The sequence below is a fragment of the Aspergillus eucalypticola genome (assembly GCF_003184535.1).
Source record: "Aspergillus eucalypticola CBS 122712 chromosome Unknown BO83scaffold_40, whole genome shotgun sequence".
Taxonomy (NCBI): domain Eukaryota; kingdom Fungi; phylum Ascomycota; class Eurotiomycetes; order Eurotiales; family Aspergillaceae; genus Aspergillus; species Aspergillus eucalypticola.
In genome coordinates, this window is record NW_020290314.1 from 72,677 (window position 1) to 94,518 (window position 21,842).

The 21,842-nt window shown below is 48.5% G+C and overlaps 8 protein-coding genes across 8 annotated transcripts; 4 read left to right on the top strand and 4 right to left on the bottom strand.

The window, feature by feature from the left end:
- Positions 1-3,854: 3,854 nt before the first annotated feature.
- Positions 3,855-4,154, top strand: BO83DRAFT_179549 (uncharacterized protein). The gene has a single exon (XM_025526462.1). It carries the CDS (start codon positions 3,945-3,947, stop codon positions 4,095-4,097), a length of 153 nt encoding a protein of 50 aa, XP_025382720.1. The 5' UTR covers positions 3,855-3,944; the 3' UTR covers positions 4,098-4,154.
- A 4,472-nt stretch (positions 4,155-8,626) lies between these two features.
- Positions 8,627-9,376, bottom strand: BO83DRAFT_179586 (uncharacterized protein). The gene is made up of 3 exons (XM_025526463.1): positions 9,237-9,376; positions 8,806-8,916; positions 8,627-8,737 (listed from the first exon to the last, which is right to left on the bottom strand). The coding sequence occupies exons 1-3, from the start codon at positions 9,260-9,262 to the stop codon at positions 8,680-8,682; spliced, it is 195 nt and encodes a 64-aa protein (XP_025382721.1). The 5' UTR covers positions 9,263-9,376; the 3' UTR covers positions 8,627-8,679.
- An 885-nt stretch (positions 9,377-10,261) lies between these two features.
- On the bottom strand, positions 10,262-12,107 carry BO83DRAFT_441703 (uncharacterized protein; the record flags this gene model as incomplete). The annotated part of the gene is made up of 6 exons (XM_025536360.1): positions 10,262-10,409; positions 10,459-10,571; positions 10,626-11,032; positions 11,091-11,357; positions 11,428-11,839; positions 11,967-12,107. The coding sequence occupies 6 exons, from the start codon at positions 12,105-12,107 to the stop codon at positions 10,376-10,378; spliced, it is 1,374 nt and encodes a 457-aa protein (XP_025382722.1). The 3' UTR covers positions 10,262-10,375.
- Positions 12,108-12,228: 121 nt separating this feature from the next.
- Positions 12,229-14,525, bottom strand: BO83DRAFT_179698 (glycosyltransferase family 69 protein). Its single transcript, XM_025526465.1, has one exon. It carries the CDS (start codon positions 14,068-14,070, stop codon positions 12,586-12,588), a length of 1,485 nt encoding a protein of 494 aa, XP_025382723.1. The 5' UTR covers positions 14,071-14,525; the 3' UTR covers positions 12,229-12,585.
- A 137-nt stretch (positions 14,526-14,662) lies between these two features.
- BO83DRAFT_382988 (uncharacterized protein) lies at positions 14,663-15,722 on the top strand. Its single transcript, XM_025532355.1, has one exon. It carries the CDS (start codon positions 14,981-14,983, stop codon positions 15,569-15,571), a length of 591 nt encoding a protein of 196 aa, XP_025382724.1. The 5' UTR covers positions 14,663-14,980; the 3' UTR covers positions 15,572-15,722.
- A 133-nt stretch (positions 15,723-15,855) lies between these two features.
- BO83DRAFT_403491 (uncharacterized protein) lies at positions 15,856-16,691 on the bottom strand (the record flags this gene model as incomplete). The annotated part of the gene is made up of 5 exons (XM_025533624.1): positions 15,856-15,952; positions 16,176-16,260; positions 16,345-16,414; positions 16,577-16,618; positions 16,647-16,691. The coding sequence occupies 5 exons, from the start codon at positions 16,689-16,691 to the stop codon at positions 15,856-15,858; spliced, it is 339 nt and encodes a 112-aa protein (XP_025382725.1).
- A 32-nt stretch (positions 16,692-16,723) lies between these two features.
- On the top strand, positions 16,724-17,614 carry BO83DRAFT_403492 (uncharacterized protein; the record flags this gene model as incomplete). The annotated part of the gene is made up of 4 exons (XM_025533625.1): positions 16,724-16,758; positions 16,912-17,009; positions 17,249-17,438; positions 17,461-17,614. 4 exons carry the CDS (start codon positions 16,724-16,726, stop codon positions 17,612-17,614), a joined length of 477 nt encoding a protein of 158 aa, XP_025382726.1.
- A 414-nt stretch (positions 17,615-18,028) lies between these two features.
- mirC (siderochrome-iron transporter MirC) lies at positions 18,029-20,485 on the top strand. The gene is made up of 5 exons (XM_025526464.1): positions 18,029-18,418; positions 18,489-18,619; positions 18,672-19,406; positions 19,457-20,118; positions 20,175-20,485. Exons 1-5 carry the CDS (start codon positions 18,195-18,197, stop codon positions 20,250-20,252), a joined length of 1,830 nt encoding a protein of 609 aa, XP_025382727.1. The 5' UTR covers positions 18,029-18,194; the 3' UTR covers positions 20,253-20,485.
- Positions 20,486-21,842: the final 1,357 nt, after the last annotated feature.

Below are 21,842 nucleotides of genomic sequence, written 5' to 3' on the forward strand. Positions count from 1 at the left end.
CTGGTTTGGATCTTCCAGAAAGATCGATATGTTCCTGTATTGTGTACTACGTGGTGGCTGAAGCCACCACCCTTCTCATACCATAGTTCCGTCAAAGCCACCGGCCCGTCATCGGTCAAGGATCGCAACTCTAAGCTTGCCTCAGATTCATTCTCAAAAGATATTTACTACTTGCGAAATGAAGGAGTAGTCAATCAATGCATAGTGGATATATCAGGGGAAACAGTATAAAACCTACACGTTTTGTACTTACCGGAACGGACGGGAAGATCCCGTCGGGTTCAGTTACAGAGCTTTTTGGTCACTAACAACTTCCCCTCACCCCTTGACAAGGTAGTTGCAGTAGTAACCCATCCTTTCTGCCTCGCACAACAGTAAAAATGTCGCTGTCAAGGTCGTCAAGGCTCAACGGTGATGCGGCGTTGCACATGACGTTGCTTTCTTCTAATGGGCTAATGCATGGAACCATGACGGTGGCTTAGTTATGCTGCCTGGGGAGGGTCGACAGACAATGGCTTAGACGGCCAGGCAGTCTATTCCTGCAGCCTCGTGTGTCTCCTCTCCGCTGAGAACCACTCATAATGCTGGACACCGACCTGACTACTGATGGTCATATTGACCGTGACACTTGTTGGCGAGGATGCATCTTTGGTTTGAAGAAGCGGGGCCGCTGTTGGCATTCGAAGCAGTCAGAACAGAGGATGAAAGACGGATGTGGACTAAAAGAGGCACCACACTTGGCCAGAGCTTCCGGAGCCTAAGGAAGGGATGTCTTGATTCAGCTTGCAAACATTCCGACTGGACCATTCGTCTACTCTAGAGTCTAGAGGCTATAGTGCCCCGTTTAGCCCAGATCAGATTTGCTGCGGGCTGGATATGTCAGATTTCAATTAATTTAACAGCCTAAAAAAACTAACCACGAAGTGAAGCTGGAGTTGCATTTCGCACACGGAGCACTCTCCGAAGTGCTCTCGTTCTAGGGATAGTGTCAAAATTTAGCATCCTAGAGCTTAATCAAATGATTTGATTGCACAAATTTTACCCGACGGAATTCCCGATCATTGGTAGACCTGACACTTTCGCCAAACTTTTTTCTTATCACGCCAATAGAACTGCATCATGTGTAATAATAATAATATAAATATTAAATTGGATTCTGGTCTTCATTCCAGACGACGCCGACACTCGCCCGGAAGCGAAGTATTGTAATTAATTGTCTTTCCTGTCAGCAGATCGATTGGGAGAGTCTCATCATCAGCTGATGCTTCCTCTCGTCCTCTCGATAAGCAGTGACCACTGCGTTAGTAGTGACGCACTATCATCAACCACATCACCTGAACCTCATTAGGCTGACTACCTCACATCAGCAATCTGTTGAACAGATCATCATGCAGAATTACCATGGGCCCCGCCTCTGCCTCCATTTTTTTTTCCCTTCCCTCCCCCCCTCCCGTCTCCATAGTCCATTCATTCCGAGACCATTAGCCTCCGCCGGTCCGGATCGGGGCTGAACTAACTAGCGACCAAAAAAAGTTATCAGGCAGGCTATCCACCGAACGGCGACGCTAAGAGCCTTGGAAGGGGTTGGCACGGAGATCCGGCAGGAATATTCACGAGCACCTTTGGCAAAAGCCACGGGCATATCTGCCCATGATTATTGATTGGTGCCTGTCTAAGTTCTAGAAGACACAGCTCGGTCCGGGCGACAAATCCTTCGCTGCGGCAAAGGATTGTATAGTCTACTGCGCTAGATGAATTGAGGCCGACCTTCTTTCTCATTGTGCGTGGTAGGATTTGAGACCACGTTCACCACGTTTGATCGCCAGGATCTGTGGCGCGATGTTGGGTGAGATTGTCCGCGCCACCGTCTAGATGTCCATACTTGAACTTTCCATCAAGAGGATCCTCATCATGATTGTTTACCCTTTTGAAATTGGCGCAGTTACTGATCTTTGGTTCTGGTGGATCGAACTATCTTGAAAAAGGAGCCCCCGCCTCTTTCATTCTCTCGTATTCAAGAGCTTTTTTTTTTTGTTTTTGTCCACAGTAGGTAATATTCACGCACTGTGTCTCCTCTGTAAACTAAGAATTTATCCGACCATGCTCATCACTTCTTTTTTACGTTTGTTTTTCTCTCTCTTCAAAGCTCCCTATAGGGATTCCCGCGTTATTAAGCTCTGGGCTGCACCGGAGCCTGACTGCCAAGCCGCGGCCGGTTCAGATCCGCCTTGACGATAAGCTTCAGCTCCAGGTCCGAGGCCGCAGCCACGGCGGTGAAAATGGACACCGTCTGCCTCCATTCCTGCTGCCATTGACTTTTCGCCGCAATTACTTGGCTTATTGGTGGACTTTTGACGATGAAAGTCAAACCATACCTGTTCCTGATTGGTTGGCTTGTCTTACCCGACTGGGAAGTCTCGGTGATTAACTTACCCTCGAAAATGCTAAACACCTAGTAAGTAGTAGATGGACATGTCGTAAGAGGGTGAGACCCTTACCTACTATTATAGGATATTTACTCGATCAAAATCTCTCATTATACGGAGCTGTGTAAATAGGTTTGATGATTCTCCGGGAAGTTTTAGACTATGCTGATTGAAGGAGTCATTCAGACTCGTTTGCCTTCAGCCTCATTCCTCTTTGAGCCCCCCTCCCTCCTCTGCCCATTCCCTCAGGCACCGACGAATTTCTTACCCCTGCGCCTCGCAACACGTGGGGCCAATTGCAACGAGCGCAGGCCTCACTTTCTCCCCATCGTCCGCTGCATAGTATACTTAGTGGCGAACACTATACCTAGCAGGTCAAGTAGATGGCTTAGTATAGTAGTCAGAAGCGAGTAATCCATGCGCGATGCCGATTCCCGATACGTACGGATCCCGAGTCTGGCCGCGCCGTAAGGCAGACCCATTTTGTTTTGGTTCTTTAATTTAATTTTGATTTTTTTTACTGGAGATTCGGTCTACTGGGGAAAAGGATAAATTGCAATGCCTCGGGACAAGACAATGAGATTGACACCTAATGTATGCGACAGGAGTGGAAGCGCGAGCCAAGATGCAGGCATCTTTCATTATTGCACATTGTGTTCGGCCGGACGACATCCCTGCAACCAATCAGCTTTACTCCGAGCCAATGATTGACATCTAAAGTAACAGTCTAGAATGTCGTAGACGAGGATTTGCGGCGCAGTCGTTGTACATCTGTCCTGACGCTACGTGATGGAGTCGCTACGGAGAACGGAGACCAGCCAAGTCCTTAGAGTCCGGCGTTTAAGAAACTGAGTGGGGGTGAGGGGGGCCAGAGGAGAAGAAGGAGAAGAAAGGAAGTACTCCGTATGTAGACGGTCTTTTGGCTAGCGTTCGGAATGGCTGTCCCCCGTCAATAGCTTATGACGGGTGCTATCGACCCTTTTGCTAACTACTCCGACTTGGGACGTACTAGTGTTATTTGGTACCTACAGAGATGGTCCGCACACCGTAGATTGCTATACTAGTATGTGGTAGCTTACCTAGTTCTTATTAATGTGGGTAAGTCACTAAATGAAGTAAAGAAGTATGTACGCGTATATATGTATGTATGCATGTGCTCGACAACAACTTCATATCACAAGGGCGGTGCATCGTCAATCAGTCAGTCAGTCAGTCAGTCAGGATGATGTATGCCGGGGGGGGGGGGAAGGGAAAGTGACTGGACTGGACTACGAAGTACAGGAGGCTATAATTATCCCGACGCAAACCAATAATGATGCATACTATAGGATGATCACGTCGATGACTTTCCCATTCCCCCAAGGGCTTTTTTGGTTTACAGCCAGAATACATACTAGTGTGGACTGCCATGGGAGCCAGAGAGGGAAGCATTGACCCCAGCAAGCTGGCCCCTGCCATGCAAGCAATCAGGCCTTCTCCTACATTGACTCTGTTGAGTTAAGCCTGGCTGCAGCCCGGATGGGCCGGCGCGCTGTAAGGTCCGATACCATACCATACGCCTTCATTCACGGCCAATCCAAGCCGGCCGGCCGTTCGATCGACGTCGGCAAGCGAGATCGATTCCGCGTCTCAGACAACAACCCAAGAGTTAGTTGCTGCTGCTGCTGCTAAACTAGTGTGGTTATTCTCTCTCTCTCTCTGCCTGAGAGCAGTCACAGCCGGTGCGCCCGCCGCCTCTTCAGTGTCACGCTGGACTCACCCTAAATGGTGCCACGGGCAAAGCAAAGTACCTCCCCTAAAGGACGTACCCCAGGTAAGCTTACTCCTTGCTTACCACGCCTTAATCCTGACTGAAGAAATGCCTAACCGTTTTCATCCACTGAGTCAGTCAGGTACCAGCTCGAGCCAGCTTATAACCTACCTAAGGCTTAAAAAGTAATATCTAAACAACTGTGTTGAAAAGCTTCATGAATATTTTCATTATTTAAGACATCCTTGGTTTTTTACCCACCGTGGACAGCGAGTGCAATTTCCCTCACATTTTTCCCCCCTCCTCCTCCCAGCCTCGGGGACCATTTGCCAAACTTACCAGGGATACCAACCAGCCTACTCAGAAAACCCCTCAGCTGGACGGAACCTGCTCAAGGTTGCCTACTAATGCCCAACTATCACACTCTCTACCAGACTGTCGGGTCCATGGTGTAGTATTCGCGCTGCGAGAATCAGCCGGTGGCCTGCACTGATTTGTCCCAGTTAATCTAATTTATTTATTATTATTTTTTTGGTCTCTTCTCGCACTCGCACAACTGGGGCTGCTGCTCCTGCATGGAGGCAGCCGGATTCCTGTCTCATCCCTCTCTTTCCGATCCATGTTCGTTGGGGTCATTCGTCTCCCACGTCTGTTCGTCTGATTTTTGACTCCGGAGTACTTTCGACCACCAACCCCCTCCTCTCCTCTCCTTCCCTTTCAGCAGAGGTTATGGAGCCGCTCAAGAGACGGAATATTAATTTAGAGTAACACTAGATACTTACTACTCCTAACTCCAGACTGATACTAACTAGCGATTTTATCAACTAGGAGTAGTTTTGAACACGATCATGCAGAATGCCTCACCCACCATCCACACTCGTTTAGTTGACTTGCTTAACGTTCTAACCACCTCATCATTGTTACTGACCTGGTAAATTGTTGACTTGACCTTCTTGGCTAATGGAAACCCACGGAGGAGTCCTTCTCTTCCTTCGGTCCAGTCCTCGGACCACCCCCCGGAAAACCCATGGTTTCTCCCCATTGCTAAGCATCTCTCAACCTCTGGTTCACCCGACTTTTCTTTTCACCAGCGAAATTTGAAAATGGCCAACCATCTACACGATCGCTAGAAACCAAACCCCACCCCACACATCGTAGTAATACCAACGAGACATATATCTCTCTCCCCCGTCATAGCAATTTCTCTTTGTTTCCCTTCTCGGTGATCTCCGTGCAAGTATCCACTTCGGAAAACAAGGCTAACCCCCCCGTTCTCGACCTTGTTTCGCAACTTGGCCCTTCTTTGTTCTCGACACACCCTAGGGTTGTATCCAGAATTGGCGGCGCGGGAGGGGAGAGCCCCAGATAGATACACCCGTCTTTTTGTCTAGTCTAATTATTGCTTGCCAATAATCCAAGGATGCTTGCCTACCTACTAACCCTCCCTCATAGTGGAGACCAAAACAGGCAGACAGAGAGAGACAGCGACAAGAAAACTGACAAGGCCAGCCGGCCGGCCGGCCGGCCGACCGACCGACCCAGGATTGAGCACCGAATGGATTCGGTTAGTAACCATGGGTTTTGGGACTCATTGTTGTTTCAAGCAATTTCCTTATAAGGTACTCCGTAGCGTGTTAGTAGTAGTATGTAGTTTTAGTTTACATGGATGTATGTACACACGGGCAAGGCCCCGCGTGCTGCTTTGCTGTGCGGAGCAAAAAAGAAAAGCGATCGTCACTTCCTTCCAACTAACTAACTACTAACTGTCTAACTAAACAATGTTAAATATCGGCTATTGTAAATACTCTATATTATGTTGTGATATGATTGTCGTGTTCATATAAACAAAACCATATCAGACAGTATTATTGAATCTACTACTAAATGCAGAGTAAATAATTAACTAACTAGCTAGCTAGCTGGATATGTACCCTCCGACCGAGGTAAGTAACTACTGCGAGTCTGCGACAAACAATGACAAATACCTACCTTCTTCTGCTGCTTCTTCCTTCCACTTCCCCGGCCTGCCCTCTTTCTTGGCCTCTCTTTCTATTCGCTTGCCATAATGAAAATATCCGGGGGTCGGTAGGTAACTACTACGTATCATCTACCTACTGATACTACTACTTACAGTAGTATCCATAACGAGCACGACGAAAATCATCGACGTAAGGAGAAAAGAAATACCAAGATATTCGACTTACCCCTTCTTCAGCCAACTTGATCCTTCAATGGTAATGCATTATGCAAAGAGGATATATACACTAACACAACATACATAAGTAGATGATTTATGTCCCCTCTATCGACATGACTATGAAGTAGTAGTAGTCACATGCATCCAACTTGGTACTTCTACTACATAGAGTAAGTAGGTAGGTAGGTAAATACTTAGGTATGTAGCAGTACATTTTACATATGAGAAGGTGCATACACAAGTACTTTCCATCTTGTGCACCCCTTCCCCTTTGCCCCCTTCCCCTCTCTTTCTCACTACATAAGTAGCGTAACATAACATACGTACTAATGAGTTATTCAAGTCTAACCCAGGAAATGCATTGCAACTAAACCACAGTCCCCCCCTCCCCCCCTTTCTTCTTCTTCCCCGTACCGGAAGAGTATTAGTAGTAGGAAGAGCATACCTACGTACTTACCGGTCCGAGTTTCCGGTGCAGGCAGGCTGATACACACACACACACACACACACACACACACACACACACAGTCCACATGCAACTCTGCAACTATGCATCATTCGAACCTGACTGCAATGGCAGACAGACAGGTAAGCAGGTAGACAGGGTCCTACTAAATGGAGAATCATCGGTGATACTACCACTTTCACTATGCAACATTATCACCCAAACCAAGTATATCCTATGTACTATGTACTATGTAAGTAGTATATCCGCATGCATTCATGTCTGTCTCAGCCTACACATGCAACAAAATGAAATGGAATGACCTCAGATAGATATATCTCCTCGGAGAAAGCACCCACCCCCCTTCTTTCCCCTTTATGCACAACTACAGCCTGTACGTACTCCACCCCCAGATAAATAAAACAAGCAGATAAGACAGCCCAAGCAATCAAAACCAGGAACAGCAACAGCAACAGCAACAACGCCTAAGAAAGGGATAGGGATATGTAGGGTACGATACACACATATGTAACTCACGAATCATGAAAAGAAGAAAAAGCCCTGCAGAATGCAGATCATTTCACTGAAGGAGAGAAGAAGAAGGAGAAGAATTAGGAAACAGTTCATTTTGAATCAGGTTACTCCTAGGAGAGACTTTTTCTGAATCAGATTTGAAAATAAGATTGATGAATCGGGGGGAAAAGTAAAGTTACACCACACTACACAGAATCTTTGTCTTCGGGATTTGAAGATTAAGAATAGGTTGGATTTGGAATGCTACATTTATGTATGATTTTGACTTAGCTTGGCTTGGGTAATTGGAATGTTTGGATTGGAGATGCTTTTTTTCGGTATCGGTCTTTGGCGGGGTTTAGCAATGCTTTTGTGTGTGTAGGTGTTTGTTGGGATTGGGATGGAATAGGATTGCTTCGGTGGAATGCATCTGTTCTCGACTTTGATAATTTACTAACTCTGCTACTCTGGTTGAGGCAATTGTCTTGGTCATTGAGATAGATAGAGACGAAGGGTTATTATGTCCGTTATACCCGAGGGAGGTTTCTTGGCGGTGTATGGTATTGTATACGTGTTATGTATGGTGTATGGTTTCGTGTACTGGTATGTATTGCTCTGTATGGTCGATGGGCAGATGATTTCTTGATGAAAGGCATAGTTGCGATATTATGATTATCTGAATAGCACTATAGCTTATTTGTTTGCTTCCTCAGGATGGTGCATGGCGTGGCTGATGTGCGTGTTGGTAGATCATGTATAATACTGCTCAATATATATATCTCTCACTATATAATGTTCGGATATACTATCTACTAGGATCGAGTTGAGTTATTTCTGTAGTTAGTCATAGGATGGATTAAGCAAAAGTACTGGCTTCTAAGGTCAAATGTTATTTTAGTACTTTATTCAGCGAGAATCTACTTGTTGGACCTTCAGGTATCGACTGATAGTAGTATTTAAACTACACTAGAGGTATTCACAGATCCCATGCTGCTGTCCTCTGCTGTCAGCAGAGCTATTGGAAGCCATACTCCCTGGATCTTATTACCGCGCACTAAAGCCCCGAAAGCTGCTAGCGTTGTAGCTTCATGCACGCCATTTTTGTCACCTAATGTCTCACAGGCAGAGCAGACAGCCCCGAGGTTAGCCGGCGTTGTCCAAGTGACTAGTATCATTGACGATCAGACCATGCACAAGAGCTCCATGGTGCTGACTGGGATGATGTGCACCGTGTGTCTCTAGTCTTCTACACCGATCAAAGGATAATCTGTAGACTCCGTGGAACTTTCTGACCCTGCTGTGTTGTACTGCAATACCACATCCAGCAACATCTTGTAGCACATCCATGTCATCCTGCAGGTCGTCGAGGTATTGGCTCGTTAGCCGGACTCACTGAGTTGAGGACTCTGGAAAGGGATGTGATGAGCACCGCCGAAGAGATGCAGAGAGGCTTAGTTGTTGATGGGCTGCTCACCCTGTGAGATTGTCTCCGACTGCATCATGACGTTCAATAGGTGGGGGACGCTGATGACCTTGAGTAGTCTCCTTCGCTACTTCTTGTCCGATTTGTGTCAACCTTCTAAGCCTTCTCCTTGTTGTGCCATGTCAGCGTGCCGTGGCTGATCGTCACTTGATCTCTATTGCGTAGTAAAACTTAATCTCAACGGGAAAACTATATGCAGCAAATATACAAGTTAGACCAATCCTTTGACTAAAGCAGTAAATTGCAGAGTAGATTGCTCACATAATGATGACAGTGCCGAAACTGAATGACGAGCCTCGCAGGTATGAAGCCTTAAGGCGTCCCATGATAAGCCTTGAGAAAATAAAGCTTATCCGTAGCAAGACCTTCAAGCACTGACAAAATCACTTGAGACAGATCAATATAATGTGGCTTGCCTTAACTCGTATCCTTCGAATCCTTCGCTCATGAATGAAAAATGTTGCCATGAGAAAGTAGACGACCACTTTGATAGTGCAATGGCCGATAAGCTGACTCTCGGGCCACCTCTCAAAAGAACCCCTATTGAGAGCTGATAAGGAGTCCGCAACAAACTGTGCAAAGAACGAAGAAGATAAAGAGTTGCTGCGGGTTCAAGGTTTACTGTAGCCAAGTACCAGCGTTATGTTGCCATCGTGGATGCAATATCTCCATGCATCTCAACGAAAAATGCGGCCATGGCTGAAGGGCTTCTGTACCAAATTAGAAGTAGATGAGGAGTGGAGGACAGAAGTTAAAGAGGTTGCCTGAGCGCGGGTTAGCTGAATTATGGCAAGGCACTAAGTTAGTTTAATTTCTGCTCGGATAGTCGATTGCTAACTGGAACCTTACATACCACGTAAACACGTATGGTAAGCTAGCCTGGATGGAATCTTCCTCTAGGCCCTTCTTTTTTTTTCCTTTCTCTCTTGTTGTCGATACCCCTCGAGGGCGTGTTATGAACCATTATATTTAAGTACAGTGTACATAGGCTATGTCTATTTGCCAGAATAGTCTAACTTTGGGGTCCAGTATAACGCAGTTGAAGAAGTTGACTTGTCTGTCCTGATTATGCTTTACCAAGGGCCCGGGATTGTACGGTGCTTTACTGGTATGCCATCCCATGATCTTGTGTATTGTGGAATTTGCTACGAGGGGCAGTTATATCGAAAGTTGCTGATGGCTGTCGAACAGTTTGAAAAGAGTCAGGTTGAAAAGGGTCAGCAAATGCCCACCGCTTATATATCTACAGAGATCTAGTCGCTAGGCCTAGTCGTCACTTAAACACCATGCTATAGTGAATCAATGACTTGGTAATGGACTATTGCCTCATGTTGCAAGCCTTGGTGGAACTACATCCATGCATGTCGCATGCTTTCATTAACTATCTGAGGTGCAATAAATTCATCAGTTTACCACAACGCCTATCCGTTAAGCAATCTTCCCCAACCCCAGATACATCCTGCATATCCTGCCATTTTACTCCACATTCGAACCCGCTCTAGACGCGACCGTCTTGATAAATCGCCCCGTATGTAGGTAGCCAAACATAGTCTGCTTGACTTCAGTCAATGTGCATACCGGTAGCGAACTCGCAGCTGAGTGAGGTTAGCAGCATCCATCGTAGACAGACACGAGGGTACCTACGGGTCTGTCGCATACTGAACGTTGCAGTGCTCCCACTCAGGATCACGCACGAGAATCCCGCGGAACCGCACAGCATCCTCGATGGAGCAGAAGCGGAAGACGACGTTACGGGCCTAGTAAAATGAGTATGCTAAACACGAGAGGGAAAAAGGTAGAAGAAGACTCACATCTCCAGGCACATATGAGTCCAGAATCTTCTCAACCTTGCGACCACTGCCACAGGCCATGTTGTACAGCTGCGCCATGCTGGCATTCATGTCGACTCCGACAGCTCTCACGGCGCGAGTTGAACCGACAGACAGATTGAAAGAAAGCTGGGAGCTGACCACGTCAACCTCCTTGCCCATTTCCACGAACACGGTGATCCTTCTTTCTTTGTCAAGGTCGATGCCGTTCGGATACTTGTCGTAGAATGCCTGGCATGCTTCATGTTCACAAAAGAGGATATGAGCAGTTCCATTGCCATGGACATGGACACTTTCGATATTGCCACCGTGCACAAGCGACAGAACCTTAGCAGGGGTACACCAGGTGGCAGGCAAGCCTCGGAGGATGATACGACGGACACGAGAAGCTAGAACAAGTCATGTAAGTAAGTTATCCACCGGAAGATAGGATGTCATATATCTTACCTGGCTTGTCACGAGTAGCAGGGGTGCCCCAGCTCTTGAAAGTAGTGAGGTTCTCACGGTCCTCTACCTCACTGGCGTCACCTGAAGCTACAGCTCCCGAACCACGAGGACCAGCGCTGATAGTAGCAGCAGCATTGTAGTCCTGGGGCTTGGAGTCACCAAAAACACTGGACACTCCAGCCTTGGTGGTCTCGGGCTTCACTTCAAATTCTTCGGCATCAGGCTTGATACTCCACTCGTCGTCATAAGTGTTCTGACCGGAAGGTGCTACAGAAGACAATAACATTAGATATGTCGCGTCTCAACTTCACAATGGCTGTGGTCGCATGACACTTACCAAAAACATCAGCATCATCACGAGACGCGGTAGTATCGCGGCCAAAAGCATCAGTACGAGACTCGGGACGACTCATTGAAGTACTGGCCTTCTCACTGGACGCGTCGACAGCAACAGTAGGAGTGCCATAAGTCTTTGGCAGCTTCAAGGAGCGAGCAGCAGCCATGAAGCTGACCGTGTCGTCCACATCGGCGACAGGGAACGTTTTGATATTTTCCTTGTCCTCCATCGTGTTGTCAAACGAAGAAGATAAGGGAGAAGAAGGAAGAGAACAAGTGGAAAGGAAAGTGTCGATGGGAAGTATCGACGGAGAAGATTGAGATGGAAAATGAGGAGCAGAAGATGGGCGAGTTTTAATATCGTCAACAGTGAAGTGCGTGGCTTCGTTACCTGAACGACGAAGAGGGGGTTCCTGTTCAGGTCTAGCAGTCAGCTCAGCGAGAAAAGACTCTCACCGTGCTATGGTAAATTACAACAAGACGTATTGAATGTGCGAAAGAGCCGGTACAAGACAAACAGCAGGAAAGAGAGAGACTGACTGAGAGGTGTGTCTTCTTGGGAGCATGTCGGCTCTCTTCAAGACCGAAAGACGTCTTCTCCATGAAGGTTCCGACGACACCGTAGATTATACTGGTGACCCTGCTGGCAAATTCCATTGTAGGGACCGGACGCTTGTCCATGATAACTAGGAAGATTATGAAACGTTTGAGATGGAATATTAGGAGATATGTAGGTGTCTAACAAGAGGGAAGATGGTTGTAAGAGGAAGGACGCTAGGCAACAGATGAAAAGAAAGATGACCCAGCAACTGCACAGGAAGACAGACAAAGGAATAAGAGGGGCTAGCATACTACAATATAAATAGCATAGTAGGGAATAACACTTGAGGCCTAATATGATTGGCAAGTCCCGCCAAAATAGCTTGTGACCGAGGGTGATCTCGACGGTGAATGGCAGTTCGAGGGCGTTTTTGTAATACAGATCTACAAGCATCATTGTCCCATCCAATGTTGTTTCGAAATGTGATATATGTGGATTGCACTATGTCCATGGACGTCTATAGATGATATTTATGTACCCATAACTCGTGGCCTATACAGGAAAGAGAACAATGCAAATAATGCATGCAGGGAATATCTACACATTGACCGAAATCCCTTATGGAGGTACTTCAATCTCCTCATATCCCTTCTGGCCCTCTTTGCGATGCTCGATGATGACTTGAAGTCCCGGGCGTCCGCAAAAGCCATCTTTGCCTGCAACCCGATCAACGAGTTGAAATGACCCATTCCCCTCTCCATGTTCATCAGGGATCCAGACCTTCTCCTGAGAAATCTGGCCGGGTACTTCAGTTCGCCGAGGATTGAACCAAGGCATGCCGACGAAATGGTTGAGAAGATCATGGACCCAAGAGTACAGCTTCTCGAAGCGCCGCGTAGTCCCTAACCAGGAAAGGGTGCGGGTGTCGTACGCAACCCGGACATATGGATTGATATAGATCCCCGTGTCCGTGATCTTCTCTGGGTCCGGCTGAGGCTTCTGAATATCGGCATGGATAAGACAACACTCAGAAGCTTCCCAGAACGTATCATGTGACGCCCGGAACCGAGCAGGTGAATTGTCCTCGCCAGACAGCTGAGGCTGTATATCCATGACCGACAAATCTGTATCGCGCTGGAAGAACCGCGCGTCGAATGCTACCATTCCTCCCCAGCAACTCCGCACCCGCACAGCATCTTTCTGAGCTAGTACGTCCTGGCGGCTCTGACCTTGCCCAGCGCTAGTGAACCACGGGAAGAAAGGCACGCCCACGCCAAAGCCCTGCAGATCGCGTGTCGCATAAGTGTCATAAAATTTGAATGGGTTGATGAAATCCACGGCGCACGCGGCCCGGTATTGAGAAACGCCATCATCCGTGGCATTTGTGGAGAACAGAAGCTGGAGCGCATCCACCGGGTTGAATGCAACGTCGTTCAAGTAGAGCAGCTTGTCATAGCGCACTTCCGGCTGGTCGTCCAGCGGTTTTAGAGCTCGGTTCCGCACCTCCGCCAAGTACTCGATACGTTTGATTCGCCTTGAACCGTCGGGAACGGCAACTGTCGGTAAACCGGCCAGATCCAGATGCTGCTCGAAAACAATGGACTTCTGGCACGTGGCCCGATCTGCCAGATCTTGAAGCGCACTCTCTCCATCTCGACCGCTGTCGTTCTCATAGATGCTCAGGAAAACATTGTCTTCTCCGAGCAGATCGATCAGCTCAAGCACACTGTCCCCCCAATGTCCTCGTGCTAGATCACCATCAGGGTCATATAAGCTCGCTGCGATGAAGACTTTCTCATTGCGGATGTTGCCTCGGCCGGATTTGGTTGACTGAGACACCGCATTCCGAAGCGACAAGTAATGTGGCGGCGGCTGGGTGTAGGAGGGCCGGAATATGGAGGTTAGGACGATGAGAAGGAATATAACGCCGGCAACGGCAGAAACATAGTTGCAGATGCGGCGGAATAAAGAACGACGATAGCGACCGGAGTACCTCGACTCCGAAGGCTTCAAGTGACGATAACCGGCATAGGTTGATGAGAAGAGTCGCGACCACAGGGGCACTCTCCTGGAATCATCTGGATAATAATAGCCAATAGACATGGCAAACAGATCTTGACAGGCAAGTCGAAGCAATCACTCTGCTCAGCCCATGCCTAGGATACAATCGACCATGAAAAACCAGAGGCAGGCCAGCAACCAGGCAAACAAACCATCCTCTCTTCCCCAAACTTTGCGTCGCCAGGCTACGGGGTTTTCCCCTTTGCCACCAAAGGGGAGCGCACGCCTGCTTATGTCATCGGTGGAAAAGGAGTCTCCCCGCTCACGTGCCTTGCCGGCCATCGTGGAATTGGCCATTGTGGGAGGAGGGACTCCCTGCAGGGAACCCCAGACCACATGGGGGGATTGTGTCTAAAGAAGTCTCAAAACCATATCAGTTGAGGAGGGAGTTTACTGATAACGGCCGGGAACCCCGGGGGATTTCTATCAGGCCTACCTACTTTTAACAGTAAGTAGTACCAGACAATTGCCCCATAGTTACCTTCCGACCGGCCTTATCGTCGTGCTTCTAATCGCCCCGTAGTCTCCGATTACCCCACTCACCCAGAGTCATAGCTGTCATAGGCTCAAACCCTGTACCGCAGACGGTGAGGATCTAGTCCCTGCGACCGCATACCTATTCGAGTACCTGTGGCCCAGGTCAATCCGGATGCTGGCCTTAGTTCGGAGTGTCTACTACTAGTATGGTGTCGCTCGCTGTCCCAATCAATATGACGTAGGCCATTTTTGCTACAAGAGACCTCTGCTCTTCCTCACATCATCCATCTCTGGTTCTCCTTTCTCCTCCAAGACCTTCGTATTTTTGTTCCCTTGGAATAACTCCATCTCATTCCTATCCTTCCTTTTCAATTACCTTCTCTCAATTACCCTTCTCCAGTTCGAAACCGTCTAACGGGGTGAGGATCTTACAGACATTGCCCAAGCGTCCTCTTCACGGAACCAGACGGCAATCATGACCAAGTTCACTTTCGCCAATTCCTCCGAGAAGGTACCCGGTGATGGGATCCTCCCCGCCCAATTCTCCATCAGAGCGGCCCCTCAAACAGATGTTTGGTCCAAACCTCCATCCACAGACACATTCACTGCGCCGATTCTATACCGGAGTGTTCCGTTGAAGTCGTTCAAACGGGTCAGAGTCGCCTTCAACGCAGTCTGGCAGCAAAACTATGACCAGGGTGGACTCATCCTTGTCCTCAACGGTGCGGGAGGCACCCGGAAATGGGTCAAGACAGGCATCGAACTCACTCGTGGCCGACCTCACCTAAGTACCGTCACCAAAGACAATTGGGCGGACTGGAGTCTGCAGCCTGTCCCGTCAGGAGGTGGAGCGGCGACACTAGAGCTGGTCCGGGAGTCAGACAATAGCCTATGGGTTTATCTCGTGGAAGGCATCCAGAAATCCCCTCTTCGGGAAGTCACCTGGGTGTTCGAGGAACCGGATGTTCAAGACCTCTGGGTTGGGCTCTATGCAGCACGGCCTTCGAAAGAGGGGGAGGACCTGGTGGTGAACTTTGGCCATCTGATACTCGACACGTCAGATTAATGGATGTCCTGTGTGCAAATGTATCTTATGTATAATGTCCATGGTGGTCATGTCATCTAGATCCTGTCCTGAGTCGATTTGCAGTCCCTATAATGTTGATACTTCGGATGATGGATTTCAGGTATCCCACCTGAAATAGAATGGTACAATGCAATCTCAATTTCCAGACCGTAAGAACACGTACTGCTGAAATTGCAAGCTTGTAGTAGCAGTCCTCGATGTGTGCCGGATAAGTAGTATTCGAGTGTCACTGAGGATAATTGCCAATCATAACTGAGATCCGGCTATCTGCCAGCTCCATTACCGTCACTGGTTCGATTCCCAGAAGCACCGACCACCACCATCATGGATGACTGAATGCATAGATAGGTAATACGCCAGCTGTTATTGGGGACATGGATTTTCGGCAAACCAAATCACATGAAACAAGACCAGCATAGGGCGTCAAACTCATGGCCAGCATATTCACATTCTTGAGAACCGAGCTCATAGCCTATCTGCTGGGTCGGAGTCGAAGGATTAAAATCAAAAGAGGGGGTGGAAGAGGAGAGCAGGGTAACTAAAAGTATCTGGTCTATATGCAAGAAATGCAGCCCATATGAACTGATCCGACTCGAAGCGAACAGAAAAGAAAAAAGTAGTAGCACTTGGAGAATCTTGACCAACCGCAAGAAAACTCCGTGTGCAACCTATACGAGGAAGAAAACAACGCTAAGCTTTACCACAGCGGTGTCGTACAGTGGGCAGTGTACCCATTCCGGAGGGTTGCGAACCGGACTTGAAGCCCAATACAATATCTTTACCCTTTTGAGTAGGTGGGTGGATCGTTAAAGTTCGGCTCGACTCTTCCGTGACCACGACCGACCAGAAAAATATCGCATTAATTTCCTGCGGCTTTCGCGCCTTCTTGTCAATATTTACTGTGGAGTTTCGCACCCCTCGAAAAGTCGAATCTCCTATCCAGGATGGTCTTACCTAGATGATCCGGTGATTGTTATTACTCACACGGGATGATCGTTGCTCGAGGGGTAAGAGTAAAACTGTAGGCTGCGGAGACTATGCATCACCCCGTGACCGACGGATGATGACCAGGAGCGGTTGTTCCCGAGTCATCCAGCATCGGCTGTGTGCCACTTTCCCCCAATCATTGCGATGGGGCCGGGATTTCTCATCGACGATTACGCAGAGTCTTTGCTGAGCAATCAAATAATTCCGGGATTCCTGATTTCTTTCGTTGGCGTGATTACAATTACTCTGTGTCTCCATAAGACATTCAAAGAGTGGATGAAAAATGTGAGAGAATGGAGTAGTACTATTACGCTGTGCAATACATAGTATAGTAGTAGTAGTACGGTGTTGGATCAGTCAGGTTCGGCCTGCAAGGGGGAAGCGTGGATGATGCGCGCCTTCATTCTTCTTACGAGCAGAATGTCAGGCGGTCTGAAAGGAACAGTATAAAAAGGGCAGCAGTATATATGCTATGCTTATGCTGCACATACTCTTTGTTCTCTTATTTTATTATATTTTCTTCAACACAAGAACTACATTGTAATAAACTCGAATAATATAAAATCCATCTTATTGTTTATCCCAGGCTTTCCTTTTTCCGGGTCCGACCGCCGGACCAGGTGATCTTATCATATCTGATGTTCAGTTGCCCGCCTGCGTAGGATTCAGAATCCCGGTCGCCTTGCCACACTATCCTTCCTCCCCCCCCACCAACACCACCACGCTTGTTCCCTAGTGAACTCCTGCAGTCGAAGCCTTCTTTGCAGCAAGGCCCAGGGGTACATGCTCACTCGATCCTCCTCATTTCCCGCTTTCTATCCGTCTACGAAAGAAACTCTCGCCCCTTCCCCGTCAATGGGTGCCCGTGGCCGAGGCACAAGCTTTGCAACCATCCAGCCCATCCGAAAGTCCCCTCGGTCTCATTCGACCAACGACTGGCGTGGGACAAAACAAAACATTGACAGCTCCGTTCGGACTATCTGGTGCAGCAATTCAGCGGGTGCCACACTACCCTTCTGGGCCACGGGCGTTTAGCCCATAGGCTAGGTCCTGGGCCTCCCACTTGGACTTGCATAAGTGCGGCCTGTCGATCGTGTCCAGTGGTGTGAATCATATCGGGGAGCCTGATTTGGGCTTGCAGACTCATAGCTGAGCCCCTTGGCCTCCATTCTCCGGGCTGTACGCCAGATCTGGCGATCCACGCGTGCTGCGCATTCCGCTGCTTGATTTGGTGACCTAACTGATGCATGTGGTACCCAAACCTGGCTTCAGGGTGCTCCATCTTGCTAGTGTCTTTTGCTTTTTTCTTACCCTGCTTATTCTTTAGACTTTGATACCCCCTCTTCGTTGGCTAGTGTATTGCTTTTTCGTTTGGTGGATCTGGCTGGTACAGGTCGCAGATACCCTTTTACGTCCGCTTAGCCTTGCAATCGTCAGCCTGCTCCGTCCTTTTCATGCCTGCTACTTCGACATTGAAACTATCGGACTCAAACTGTTGCTTCATCTGCTACCTTCGCCACGACGAAGTATTTGACGACCTATCGCAATAAATGGACCCTGGTCATCTTATAGCTACCCAGCGATACCATCCATCAACGATTACGGCGCAGCCGCGATGCCCCTTCTCGACCACCGCTCAGCAGTCTCATATGGTACCCTCGATCAAATGGATCAAGACAACAGGGAGGCGGAGGAGCGCCTCCTTCAGGCGGAATACGACCCTGAAGGGCATGATAGTGAAGTAGAATCCTCGGTGGATTCGGTTCAGGAGGGTGTTCGGAAGATTGAAGCGATCAATCTGACATGGACAACACGGTCGTTGATTATAGCATATGTCAGGTAAGCCTCGTAAATTATCAGGATTGGTGTCTGCTCTCAATATCCTTCGTCGTTGCTAATGGTGTTGAAGCATCTTCCTCATGGCTTTCTGTACCTCGCTCGAAAGCCAAACCGTGATGTCCCTTTCGGCTTATGCCACCAGTGCTTTCAGCAAGCACTCCCTTATCTCTACGGTTCTCGTTGTTCAAAATGTGGTGAACGGTGAGTATATTTCTCCCTTGGGGTTATTTTTATTCTCTGCTGACCCTCGTAGCTGTTATCAAGCCTCCTATGGCTAAGGTTGCCGACGTCTTCGGTCGGTTCGAAGCGTTCTGTGTCAGCATCCTTATATACGTTCTAGGATACATCCAAATGGCTGCGTCGACCAACGTTCAGACATATGCCTCCGCGCAGATTTTCTACGCTGCCGGATCTACCGGCTTGCAGATACTTCAACAGGTGTTTATTGCTGACAGCAGCAGCCTATTGAACCGTGCGCTCCTGGCGCTTCTACCAGAGCTTCCATTCTTGGTCACGGTCTGGATTGGCCCGACTATTGCAAATGCAGTGCTTCAGCATACATCCTGGCGATGGGGTTATGGAATGTGGTCGATCCTCCTACCTGCCTCGTTTCTTCCGTTGGCACTTTCGCTATTGTTCAACCAACGCAAGGCTCGAAGACTGAACTTGATCAAGCCTAGACACCCTCATCGGCGAGGTCTCCTTTCCATTATTCGCCACACTTGGTACGATCTTGACATGTTCGGTCTGATCTTGCTCTCGACAGCGGTGACCTTGATTTTGGTCCCTCTTACGCTTGCTTCTAATGCCAAGAATGGATGGAAGAATGGCAGCATCATCGCGATGATTGTCATTGGCATTCTTTGCCTTTTTGCGCTTCCCGCCTGGGAAACATCAAAGAAACTGGCCCCCAAGCCTCTGTTGTCCCTGCATCTACTCAAAGACCGAACAGCGCTCGCAGGGTGTACCCTCGCATTCTTCTATTTTAGTAAGACTCCACTTCCTCACAAATCAAGGTACTCTGCTAATTCGTCTTAGTGGCGTTCTATTTCTCGGTTCAGCCTTACCTCTACTCTTACCTGCAGGTTGTTCAGGGCTATGATGTTGCCACAGCTGGCCGTGTGACCCAAACCTTTGCCTTCACGTCGACTATCGCTGCCTTCGTTGTGTCATTGCTCATTAAATATACGCGCCGGTACCGGATCTATGTCACCTGCGGTTGCGTCATCTACATTGGTGGAATCTTGTTGATGTTGCTCTACCGTAAGGAGGGAAGCTCACCGGCGCAGATCTTGGGGACGCAGATCATTGTTGGCATGGGCGGCGGACTCCTCAACGTTCCAGTGCAGTTGGGCGTTCAGGCCTCTGCTAGCCACCAAGAAGTTGCTGCAGCGACGGCAATGTTCTTGACTTCCATGGAGATGGGTGGGGCCGTTGGAGCAGCCATTTCAGGAGCCGTTTGGACACATCATATCCCGAGAAAGCTGCAACTCTACCTCCCTGATGAGTTCAAATCGGATGCAGGTGAAATCTTCGGGAAGTTGACCAAGGCATTGTCTTACCCGATGGGATCCCCCGTCCGGGTAGCGATCAATCGCGCATACCAGGAGACCATGAATAAGCTCCTGGTTCTGGCGTTCGTTGTCACGATTCCGCTGATCCCGCTCAGTCTACTGATGACGAATTACAAACTGGATAAGGTAAGTGCTTGTGAAGATGGCGTTGATATTGAACCAATTGATTAACGATGGAGTAGATGAGCGAGTCATCCGACCACGAGCCGATCCCAGTTGAAGATGAGGCTGAGCCTGAGGGGCGTGCGAAACGAACCTGACAGAGCGCATTGGCGTTCATGTACCCTTCGCTTGAATCTGCTATATTGTACAAACACATACAGGGAGAGCATCCCGGTTAGATTGCAAGGGCACGCTATTTTTATTTCGCCTGCTGTCAACCGTCGCAAACCCGCATGGGATAGAGAAGGCGGTGTGGATAACCCCAGAACTTGGGATCCAAAAATGGACTGTGTACAAACCAAACTATATACTTTGATGATTGATTGGTTGCCATTGCTTTTCATGCTTTTGGATTGAGGCCGACAGTGCCGTTTGTGCGAGCATTCACTTGGCGTTCTGGAGTCTCCTTGATGGCTTGCGCCATGAAACTCAAGCTGCAACGGCGAGAACGACCGGCAGCGGATGATCCTGCGGGATGATATTATAGATGTTACGACTAGACTAGATGATTTATGGGTCACGTTATATATATATAGCAAGCATTGGTACTTTTTGATTGGAATTTCACTTGCGCCTTGTTTCCTGCAGGTTCTGATTGATTGATGTAGTGGTGCGACGATAGTAACGCTGAGGATTGGACCGGGGCCGGGGGGGGGTTATGGGAAAAAGGGAAAGCAGATTGATATGTATCGATCCCCAGGGTGGAATCTGGGCCCCGTCATGAAACTTAGCGCGGGGTCGTTTTATTGGGGTCGGTCTGGGCGTTTGCAAAGCTGAATATCTAGTAGTACTAACTAGTAGTACAAAGCCAGTAGATAGACGAGATGAAGAGGGCGGTCGGTGCTGTCCAACCAGCCCCGTGCAAGGTTGGGATGGCATGGCATGGCATGGCATAGCCCTGACCCTGGCCTCATTGTTACCTACCCTCGTCGATGACACCCCTCGGGGTGGCAGTTGATCACAATCACTGCTACTTGCTACTGCCTACTGACTACTAGCTTCACTAACTGCTAGGTTGTTCCTCCTTGGGCGCGTAGCGAATCAAGCTAGGACAGGCGCAGTCAGTGCGACCGTCTGGGCAAGCCAGATTGATTGGCTCAGCATCTGATGCTCAGTGTGACGGGATTCATGGCGAAATTACCATGATTGATTCCTTACCCAACTGGAGGTGTTACCTAACCTTACTTAACTTTACTCACTTTACTTTCGCCTGAGCCTTAGGATCATTACTGCCTGCCTGCCTTAGCCTTACCTTACACTAGACAGACAGCCAGCCTGACTTCCGAGGCAAGCCTGGGGCCGGAGAGAGTGTGTGATGAGATTGTTGGATTTGCTTTTGATGGAGCATGGTCGGTTATTGCAGGAGTTCGTAAGGAAGTAGGTAGTTAAGTAGTAACTGTTATGAACTGAAAGAGTAGGCCTCGCTTTTCTTCTCTTCTTTCTCTTTATCCCTTTCTTCATCATCGGTTTTATTTACTCTCGTCATTTTTTTTTCCTACCACAGCTCTGTTTCGTCTTATTCTATCGATCGGATCCGATCAAGTTGCGGCTTTTAATTGCTTTTGGGTGTTGGATGACTTGACTTGGCTCTCCTTCCTCCACCCTCTCTTCCTCGGTCTGGTATTTACCACCACCATCTCATCACATCTCATCTCTCTGCGCTTCCTCGGCATCACTATCGTTGCGGA

Bases quoted from the DNA above. Each gene is read 5' to 3' on its own strand.
- mirC (XM_025526464.1), top strand. From the start codon at position 18,195: ATGCCCCTTCTCGACCACCGCTCAGCAGTCTCATATGGTACCCTCGAT. The intron at 18,620-18,671 runs GTGAGTATATTT...TGACCCTCGTAG, and splicing joins TGTTCAAAATGTGGTGAACG to CTGTTATCAAGCCTCCTATG. The intron at 20,119-20,174 runs GTAAGTGCTTGT...ACGATGGAGTAG, and splicing joins CGAATTACAAACTGGATAAG to ATGAGCGAGTCATCCGACCA.
- BO83DRAFT_179586 (XM_025526463.1), bottom strand. From the start codon at position 9,262: ATGAGCGAAGGATTCGAAGGATACGA. The intron at 8,917-9,236 runs GTTAAGGCAAGC...AACAAGGAGAAG, and splicing joins GAAGGATTCGAAGGATACGA to GCTTAGAAGGTTGACACAAA. The intron at 8,738-8,805 runs GTGAGCAGCCCA...ATCCCTTTCCAG, and splicing joins GTCGGAGACAATCTCACAGG to AGTCCTCAACTCAGTGAGTC.
- BO83DRAFT_382988 (XM_025532355.1), top strand. From the start codon at position 14,981: ATGACCAAGTTCACTTTCGCCAATTCCTCCGAGAAGGTACCCGGTGAT.
- BO83DRAFT_179698 (XM_025526465.1), bottom strand. From the start codon at position 14,070: ATGTCTATTGGCTATTATTATCCAGATGATTCCAGGAGAGTGCCCCTG.
- BO83DRAFT_179549 (XM_025526462.1), top strand. From the start codon at position 3,945: ATGGGCCGGCGCGCTGTAAGGTCCGATACCATACCATACGCCTTCATT.